At 38.9% G+C, this 10,260-nt stretch overlaps 1 protein-coding gene across 1 annotated transcript; it reads right to left on the bottom strand.

Moving 5' to 3' along the window:
* Positions 1-3,660: 3,660 nt before the first annotated feature.
* LOC146563129 (C-X-C motif chemokine 10-like) lies at positions 3,661-5,780 on the bottom strand. Its single transcript, XM_085295513.1, has 4 exons — positions 5,651-5,780; positions 4,992-5,109; positions 4,368-4,448; positions 3,661-4,145 (listed from the first exon to the last, which is right to left on the bottom strand). Exons 1-4 carry the CDS (start codon positions 5,712-5,714, stop codon positions 4,091-4,093), a joined length of 318 nt encoding a protein of 105 aa, XP_085151639.1. The 5' UTR covers positions 5,715-5,780; the 3' UTR covers positions 3,661-4,090.
* Between the last annotated feature and the right edge of the window lie 4,480 nt (positions 5,781-10,260).

Genomic DNA, 10,260 nt, shown 5'->3' with positions numbered 1-10,260 from the left:
AATCTTAGTGTCACCACTCAGCTGTTTAGCTCCCTTCCACCTTCTCTTCAAGTCAAATTTCTTCTGATTAGTTGCCCCTCAAAACCTGCAGGTGCCAGTATGACCTTATTTGGCACTTCCTCTCTATTTGGCCTCATAAAGAAACGAGAGTTATAAAAACTGTCTGAAGCAGAGCATCAGAGCAGTCTGAAGCACGGGATTTAAGCTCACGTAGCTCATGTACATATGCTGACTTCATTATTTGAAACCTTGGACATACTTACTATGTACATTGTGTCCTATTATCTTATTTTTTCCCTCATTTCTACACTGGAACAGGAAAAGTTTAAAAGATTGGGAACCACTGGTCTGAACACAGAAAAGTTAAGCTTAGTTAAATCAGAAACCATCTGATTTCAAAGAATGAATTCAAAACATCTGATATTAAAAACCAGCTTTTTCTACACATTTTAACTGGTGCAGCAGGATGGTTGACACTCAGTCCTATCTGTGCAGGCAGATGTGCCTCTTAGTGATAAACATATCTGGCACATTTCGCACTGTAGTGTGTAGTAAACCTGGATTAGTTGAACCAGTCAAAGCTTTTCCTGTGTTTGAAAGCCATAATTCTGGGATACGTGGCGTCGGCACAGCAAGGCGTGTGACCGTGTAGCTGCAGCTTTAAATCGCAGGTTCTTCACTTTTACTGGCCTTCTGTTGCACATGATTTAACGCTAAGGAGTTCACCTCTGGGTTCGGTGGATTCGATCCCGGTGAGCATTTAGAGGCCTATACTTCACTCCTGAACTAACCTCACAGGGTTTTTATTTCCTGGTTTTTGTACCACAGCTGTACATAAATGAATCTGTCTTTGATGACGGCATGTCTTTCACATCTGTGAGGGGAATGTACCATTCTCCTGATAAAGGGGCGTAAAATTTTCTCACAATTCAAACGTGTACTTGGTGTTGTAATTTTCTTCTAAAGATCTCGTGTGAATACCACCTCCACATTTGTCTCTGATGCTCTTGTAGAGACCGGACGTGTCTCTGTTTCCAGCTCTTGTTTTTGAACTACGGGCATTTTCTGTCTCCAACATGCAGTCTTTCAATTAGTACTTTGTACTACTCAGTATTACCAACATTTTTTTTTTTTTTTTTTTTTTTGAGAAAAACCATAAATATTCTAGGTTTAAAAGCAGCTCGTCTATATGGGTTTTATTTCTCCAGTGTCATCTCAAAGCCTCACTTGCTGCTTTTGTTTTCCTGTCATTTCTGCTTTCACACACATTAAACACCAGTTACGTTCGCATTTATTCCACAACAATACCAAACTGTCATCACCTGAAAGCAGTTCACTTGTTAATTTTGTCTCTGTAGATGCACCTCATACACTTTTTCTACAAACAATGTGCCTAGTTTGTACAGTTTCTCCAACAGCAACACTGCCCATGAGACCAAGACCCTCAGAGATTAACCCAGCACCATCGCCCAGCCAACACCCTTCGATCCATCCTTCCATCCCTCCAAGCCAACTTTTCATGTGGTGAGATTGTGGGAGGAATTCAGGACTTTCTTTCCCTTCAGTTTCTGTTACGTTATGTAAAACGGTCACTCTCACTTGTTTGTGGTTTCCTTGCTAGGACAAAGATCATCACAAGCATCACGTGGAGTTTCTGAACGTAGAAATCCTGATGTTTGATGTCTGGCTGTAGTTGATTTTTAATTTTTGTTCCACTGTTAATTCAAACTGTCTCGGCTACTGCCCATTAGTCTTTGGTGGTGAATACGATGCCTGGCGATAGTAACTGGGGGAAAGACGCAGACGTTTTAATTTCATTGTCATGTTTGTACTCTGAATTTTATGGCTGTAGGCCAGCTCGCTGCAGAATCTCTACACAGAATTTAAGAAATACAACTAATGAAAAATGGCATTATGGACGAGTATGTTCATTATATCGATTAAAGGGGACCTATTATGCTTAGTCCTAATCCAGTCCACTCTGGAGCATCTTCAGGTGGATTGCAGTTCAAGGTAATCTTTATTTACATCATGTTTAGCCTTGATGCAGCAACTCAGGTATTTTAGCTCCCTTTAAGCCCGTTTTCTACTGATTGGGTGCCCCTCATCAGCTGCAAGTGGGCGGGGCTTCTGTGCCTGAGATGACCATATTAGGTATATTCACTTTCTCTGCCATCATATAGACCCAAGAATAGGAAAACAGGATGTTTGCATCAGTCTGAAGCCTGAACTTGTATTGTACACACTCTGACCTCATTATTACAGACTTTGGCCATGTTGAGCATGAACATTGGATCAGTACAGAGATGGCAGACAGACAGGAAAAAGCAGAATCGGTCTCCTTTAATTCACTGTGGAAAATTAATTAAGAAAGAATTAATTAAGAAAGTCAGAAGCTCAACAGATTTTCAAAGCTGAAGAGCAACTTTCATTTTTCAAATCCGAATTTTAGAAAATTAAAATAAATGACAAAAGCCAGAAATGCAATTCTGTTATTTCTGCAAAATGAATTAAAGTATTTTTAAAGTTTCTGCCTTTCATTGTTGTTTTAGTAATGTGAGGTAAGAGAATAAAAACTGGGCGTGCGTCTTCAAGCCACCAGCTGTCACCAACAGCTGTCTAGCTCTCGAGAGAGTTTTTAAAGTTAATGTTAATGAAGTTAATGAAGGTGGTATGCAGTTCTTCACCACACTGGTTTCCAGTCCAACAAGCGTCCACCGCAGGCAGGAGGAAGCACCCAGTCAGCTTCCCCTGATTGGAAAACGTTCAGCTGTGGTGAACAGCTCTTACCAAAACCAAAGTTTGCCTCATTTTTGGCATTTAAATGTTAAAAAAAAAAGAGGAAAAGAATAATGTGGGTGACGACGTCATTTCTGTTTAGTTCCTCTGACAAAAAAAGAGAGAAATGCAGATCTCTCCTTTGTAGAATTCCTGTTGGCTTCTAAAATTTAAATTTCAAATCAAGGAAATGCACGAATTTGATTCTGGTAGAAAACTTCACAAGACACAGGATTCCAAGACACGTAAAAAGTGATTTAATCTGAGAAAATTTAGAGATTACATGTTCATCTAACATACACAAATATCCTGTGAAAGTGCTCTCAAACGGGAACTCATTTTCTCGCAATGTTAATTTATATAGATTTATGTAAATCCTGTTTACGTTAGAGCGAAATCTTTAGGGTTTATCACAGCTTATCACATTTGTCATGGGTCCCCAACTGTTAAAAAAGTGAGATAATTAATCATTGGACTACAATTAAAAACGACATAAGGATTTATTGGAGAAAACTAAGGGAACAAAAACATGTTGAATGTGATTTTTTTTTTTTTTTTTGTCTATTTAAATTATTTTCTGAGATAATCCGTAATTCCATATAAATAAATAATGAATCCAATGTGTCAACAAAAATGAAATAAGTATTTTAAACCTGCTTCATCCAGTGTTCAGACTGTGGGAAATGAAATGGCCTCTGAAGCTACGCGATTCCCAAAAACAGTCGTATAGAAAAACCTGAAGCTGTGATATTTACATGAATAAAGTGAGGACTTCTGCAAAGGCTCCATCTGTATTTTATATGTGAGCATCACCTGTCAGTTACAAACAAATCTTCAGAGACACTCCCCCAACAACTCACACCTTCTGTAGGCAATAAAATGTCATTTTTTGAAAACTCTTCTTGTCTGTGCTTTATTTTTGTTTTTTAAAAAAGTCAAAATTCAGGGATACAACACATATTGACGTCATAGCAGTGGGTATTACAAAAATCTTTTTTTAATTAAAAAGTACAAATACACACGTTTAATGCAACAGTAACAGATACAAACTTAAAAAAGTGAAAGGTGTGCAACAATCTTCTTCAGTACCTTCTTCAAATATTAAGGTGGCACAGTTTAAAGGTATTTTTATCAATTCTATCAGAATTTCAAGCATAAAACAATCACATATAGATTATGTGATTTTCTAAGAATTATACCTTTGTCATCAAAGGATAACACTCGAGAAAATGAAACTGTATTCGGGCTGAATACAACAGGCTTGCTACAGGTAATTCAGACTGATGAAGGGAGGAATCGATCTGCCGTGTGATCAGAAGCTAGGTGTTGAAGCAGTGCGTGGCCCAGTGGTTGAGACGGTGTTCTTCCTGTAATTCAAAATAGAAACGATGGAGTTAATAATCAGAATAACTCAAAATAAGCAAATTAGTTTTGGCTCTAAAAATGCCCCCCTTTTGACCGGTAAATACAGAAACTAAGTTAATAGGATTTTGTATAGAAAGTTAGCTAAACGTTAAAAATGCCGGTTCTATGAAATGTTCGCATGTATTCTAAAAGTGATAAGTGTATGACTGATAAAAGATTCTCACTTTTGCAGAGTTTTGAGAAGGCCTGGAAACCACTTGGCCTCTGGATTGACACAGATCTTAGCACCAGACCTCACAGTGATCCTGTTGAGAAAGCAGAAGATTCAAAACATTACTTAAAAATGGAGAAATTATCACGCCGCACAAACTTGATTGAAACTGAAGCAGAAACAAAACTAAGACATGAAGTAAAAGTTTCATTTTTGCTCTTAGTTTACAGTTCTGTGTGTCAGCAGGTAACTTCAAACTTGCATCATCATCATCATCATCAGTGCCAGTTATAATACAATAATGTCAAAGTGTAAAAGGGCTTTATTGACATTTACATGGTTCACAGAACAGTGAAAAAGTTTAAAATTACAGTATAAAAGCTTAAAATGAAAAACTCTTAAAGATATGAAGATAAAATACTCAAGTAATAAAGTATATTTCTCAACAATAAAGTACATATAGTACACTTGAGTATTTCAAATGTGTGCATTTTTGTAAGTTTCCACAACATTTCTATAGAAAGCTTTATTTTATTGTGCTCTGCAATCTTTAAAGACACTTTCAATATAAACTGTGATGCATTACAGTAGAGAGTAAAAAGCACCGTTAAAAAACGTCACCTTTGCAAATACTCACATGATTTCAGTTCGGGGGCAGTGTCCTGAAACAGGAGTCACCTCAATCTTCTTGACCATCTTAGCAGAAACAGGTCTCATGGTCGTCTTTCTACAGCGGCAGGTATTTATGGTAAAACCTGAAAAGAAGCATTTCTATTATTTTAGGAGGAAAGAGTTTGTGAAAACAGTAAGAAACAGTAAGAAGCCCCAAAGAAGCCAGTAGATGGACTTCGGGTAATAACCTTCAAACACTCAAAACAATATTTACTTTCAATTACAGGAAAAAGTTTTAATAGTTCTACTAATATTTTAATATTTCTACATTTCTACTATTCTTTGTTTTTTATCACTGATGTAAAAATATAAATGCCTGCAGTATCTCAATATAAGCCGCTCACCAGGCGCCTGTGGCACTTTTATTTAACTGTGTCATTTGCTGAGTGCTGTAGACTGTAGTATATATTTACTCTTTATCATGCTGCTGTAACATAAAAATTTCCCTTGTGGGATCAATAATTTATCGATCTGTCTGTCTAATGTATTTTTAAACAGAATAACTAAAGTAAGACGATAAATATGAATAAAATAATGACCTCAAAATCAAAGGGTATATTTTGCCCTCCTGTGAGATACCAAACTGTACAAATATTCTGAATTAAAGCAGTAATGTTTTCTTACCATGCAGAGACGCAATGCAACAGCAGAAAGTCAGAGCGACCAGCAGGAGCAGTGGCTTGTTCATCTTCGTGATGGTTGTTTTGATCTTTGAGGACCAGTGAGGATGCAAGAAAGAAAGTCTGAGTGAACGAAGTCGAGTGTGGGTTTATAAAGCTGAGAAAGAGGAAGTAAGTTTGGAAACTCTGTGACATTTTCTGTAGTTTTCTGCTCACTGTGCTAAATTTATCAAACACCCCCATTTCGTCACTGCTCAAAATAAAATGTCATAAAAACAGAATTATAAAATAAAATAATAAATATAATTGCATATTATTATATAATAAAAACATGTTGAATTGCATATTATATAATTATAAATGTTATATATGATTACCAATCATGTAAATACTGAGTACATTTAATAGGGGATTTCTTTGATTACTGGATGCTAGCTCCAAATCTAAGGCTGTAAAGATGCTCAGATACACTCAGACACTTCAACGGTTACACCTTGCTAGTATAAATACATAAATAAAGTAAAATATTTCATTTGGCAGAGCAGCACTTCCGTAATTAAGGGCTGTTAACCTTTTCCGTTTCTGCTTTATTGACTGGGGGAATTTTGTCTCAGCCCCTTAAATTAGACTGCTTCTCATACATGAAAATTAGATGGACAACCCAGAATTACACCGATAAAACTTATTTACGCGCATCTGCTGGAATCAGACTGGGAACTCCTGATCAATCACAAAATGCTTTTGTGGGTCATAAGAGGACCCTAAAGATTCATTTTTTAAGTCTCCCCAGCATGCCGCACTGTGGTTTAGTGTAGAGCTGCTGTAATCAATCCTAAATAATGTTTTGCTTTAGGTTTATTGGGTTTTTTTACACTTACAATTAAATTTAAATATGATTTTCAAGTGAAAATATCAAGAAAAAAGGAGGGAAAGGAATAAAGGGATCCAAAGCCATTGTTTTATTTTTGGGCTGTGGTTTTGGCCTATGCACATACTTTCCCCCTTCATAAAGTAACAGCTGTGATGACTAATAACACTTCAACATTAAGTAATGCTGAAAGACGACATCGGTCATGACTGAAACTTTCACCACTATATGAGCTACTTGGATAATATCTGCCTCTCTTGAGGGACTTTGAAAGTGGCCTCTGTCTCTGTGCTGGGGATCAGCGTGTCTGAGGGATCTCCTTCCTCCTCTTTTCCTTCCAAGGATTAAAGTTATTTCTTGTTTTACGATATTTTGTGTGTTTACATAAGTTGATGAAGTTTGCACAGCAGGGACTCTTTGTCCAACATTCATCACTGTTAGCAACTTTTTCATTTACAGCAGGGAAGTACCTCTGCACAGGGCTCAGGGCTCTACTCAGTGCCACTTAGTCACGTGACCGCAGGTCGACTAAACACAGTAAAGCAGGAAGCTGCGAGTAGGGAGCAGAGCAAAGTGAGTCTGAATGACATGAACGGTGTTAACTTTAGGTTACTTGCATAAACCTGGTTCTCAGAGTTGCATGAGTGAGATGTGTCACTATGGAATGTGCCTCCCCGCATATTCCTCAGATGCATTTATCTCATTCTGCCAATCCTGATTGGCTGGTGATTGCAATCATTATGTCAGGCAGAGCCACCCACCCTTAAATAGCTTGTGCTATTACATAGTTGTTATTTAAGATAAACACCTCTTGTCGCTTTGCCCCGGCATGAAGGGCTGTCTGGTGAGATGTCTTACTCATGGTACTCTGAGAACCAGGGTTACGCAAGTTACCTAAAGATCTCATTTCTAGCATTCATTTCACCGTCTCACTATGGGAAATGGAGACTCCAGTATTGCCAGACAAGCTTATGTCAAGGACCCAGTGCCCACTACTTGAAGCAGAGACTTCCAACCTGTAAAACTGGACAAAAATGAGAGGTGAAGACCAGCTTGCCTCTGCAAGACCGGCTTGCGGCCTGCAGGCTTGCTCCACCACGAGTGAAGTAAGCCGGAAGGCCATTTGCTGCCTGCCACCCTATACACCCTACACATATACTATAATCATATGTGTATTGTTTGTGTATTTATACACAAATACTCATATGTATTTGAATAATAATAATAATAATATTAATAATAATAATTAAAAAAGAAAATGCATGAATAAACTTTCTGAATCCTTTATCATCTGCAACTGAAAATAGTTGTGGACGATTACTATACCTTTCTAATGTGACGATGTTGTCTGTTGTTGTTGTCCCTGGCTCTCTTTCTCTGTCTTTCCCTGCCTTCTGTTCCTGTGCTACTGCGAGTACTACCGCCCCCCGCCCCCCCCCCCACCCTGCTCAGTGCAAGCACAAGGCTCACGTGCTGAGTAAAGCGGGAAAAAGTGAGAGAAAGAAAAAAAAACCCACTAGGCTCGCGTCGTTCACTTCAAAGAGTCGGCTCTAAGAGCCGTTTTGTTCACGACCGACACATCACTAGTATACAGCCTTTGTAATTCTTCAGAAGAGAAAGGGAGGGGGGAGAATGCAGACAGGACAATAGGTACAAATACCCCAACCACCTAGGCACATAGGTCGGGTTGGGCTTTAGTGACACCCTGTTACAAGCATAGCCATACCTGTTATGTGTCTGTGAGCGCGAGGAGGGAGAAAAAGAGTGGAAAAGTACGAGCTGTCACCGAGCAGAAACGGGAAATGGAAGCATGTAAATATAATAATAACCACTGCAGCCAAAAAGAGTGCCTGACGAGCCCAGTTGTAAGTAAGCTCTTAAGACTCGACTGTACGCTGTGTTCGTGTTTTCCTCCGAAACAAAAAGTTCCGTTGGAGCAGCCTTTCAACGCCTCTCTCTGTCTCTCGCTAGCAAAGTTGACTCAGACAACAAAGTAAAGCTAGTTTTCAGCTACGAGCCCGACACGGAACTGGATGTATTAGCCAGAGGTCTCTTTACGGTTTTACGCCTTTACGGTTCGGAGCCGCGAACCTGTTTTACAGGTGCGGAATAGTTTTCTATACGAGATCGCTGCAGAAAGTGCAGCCTTACCTAATGTCAACCTACTGTTACTCATTTTATATTAAGATTTAAAACCTAGTTGGTATTGGTATGGCAAATAACCTTCAGTAAAAGTAATAGGTCACACAACAATAGTACATTCATGTAGTTGTAAATAGCATGATAATATATTAAGTAATCCAAAGTATTCAGAATACATTACTCTCATTGAGACACAGGCATTAGAGCCATTAAGAGGCTATTGTAATGGAATAGAGTTACTCATATTATGTATTTTAAATATAATTCCGGTACATGTATTCCGTTACTCCCCAACACTGGCCACAATCAGCCCCAGTTTCAGCTGTGGGCAAAAAGGGGTCTGTTCCCAACAGGCTAACTTGGCACATCAGTCATCGTCTGAGACTCCTCATGTTGAAGCGGGTGCAGTGCAGGAACCAGGGGTTTCGATTGCAAGCTGGGCATGTTCCAGCCCAAGGCAACACAAGCAGACCTGGTGTGTGTTCTTACTCGAGACCCCATACCTTGGAGTCTCCGCGTCCTCCAGTATAAGGGAAAGTTGTGATTTTTGCTAGCTGGTATACTAACGTCGAAGGATGTGAGTTAGTTGGCTTGGTAACCTTGGCTGAAGATGAACGGTGGTAGCTGGTGTGCTAAACTGTGCAAAAAGGACCGCCTTACTGGAAGGTAAGTGGTATGACGATCTTTGGTGAAGATTCGGGTTCAGAAGAGACAGGCAAAGGTAGCTAGCACCCAGCAACAGGAAATAGCTAACGCTCCTATCTGTGGAAAGTGAAGTTAACTATTCTAAGAAGGTTGAGATATGCCCTGAAGCAAGAAGAGGTTTTTGAATAACAACTATGTAATAGTGCAAGCCATATAGGCGTTGTTGTTTTAGTAATGTGAGGTAGGGCTGGGCCACATTATACCGTTCACGGTAAAACCGGTACAATGTTACGCAACAATAAGAAATTAAAATATCACCATAGAATATGGCTCATTTGCATGAGCGAAGCCGCTGTCTGGTGAGGCTTGCTATGTCCCTTTTGATTGTTAATGGTTAAAAATGTTTTTTATGAATCACAAGGTATAAAACTACTTAAAAAGACACACACACACACACACACACACAAAGTAACTCGGCCAGAGTGCCTATTTCGGGTCACTTTTGCCAGTCCCAAGTACGGATAAAGGAGGAGGGTTGGAATTGTGACATTAAAAAAACAAAAACTCCACAATGTTTTTTTCTCTCTCCTACAGCGTTTGTTGCATAGGCATGACCTATTATGCAAATTAGGCGATGACATCATTTGGCGACTTCTAGCGACTTTTAGGACAGCCAATCGCGATTTTACTTACTGAAGAGTTAGCAACACTGCGGAGCAATCTGGGTCCAAAACTCCGTCCCCTTCAGGTACCAAAGTCAAACGAACACTGCGGCACACTGAGAGTTAAAAACTTCTTTCATCTTTAATTAAATGATCAGTGTTGCTGCTTTACCAGGTTTAACAATTAAGTTTAACACCCCGGTATCCGTGAAAACAGAATTTATTAAATTATTAATAATAATTGAGTTAGAAGTTAGCAGAAATTAGCGCGCTAGTTTTGCCAGTTACCTAAACATT

The sequence above is a fragment of the Mchenga conophoros genome, linkage group LG12, assembly GCF_057382185.1.
Source record: "Mchenga conophoros isolate Kocher_MC1m ecotype Shallow Benthic linkage group LG12, M_conophoros_male_GT1.1, whole genome shotgun sequence".
NCBI lineage: Eukaryota > Metazoa > Chordata > Actinopteri > Cichliformes > Cichlidae > Mchenga > Mchenga conophoros.
This window is presented reverse-complemented; position numbering and strand designations above follow the sequence as displayed.

Excerpts from the sequence above, each read along its gene's own strand:
- LOC146563129 (XM_085295513.1), bottom strand. The coding sequence starts at position 5,714 with ATGAACAAGCCACTGCTCCTGCTGGTCGCTCTGACTTTCTGCTGTTGC. Across the intron at positions 5,110-5,650 it reads TTGCATTGCGTCTCTGCATG|GTTTTACCATAAATACCTGC; the intron begins GTAAGAAAACAT and ends GCTTCTTTTCAG. Across the intron at positions 4,146-4,367 it reads CTTCTCAAAACTCTGCAAAA|GAAGAACACCGTCTCAACCA; the intron begins GTGAGAATCTTT and ends TTTGAATTACAG.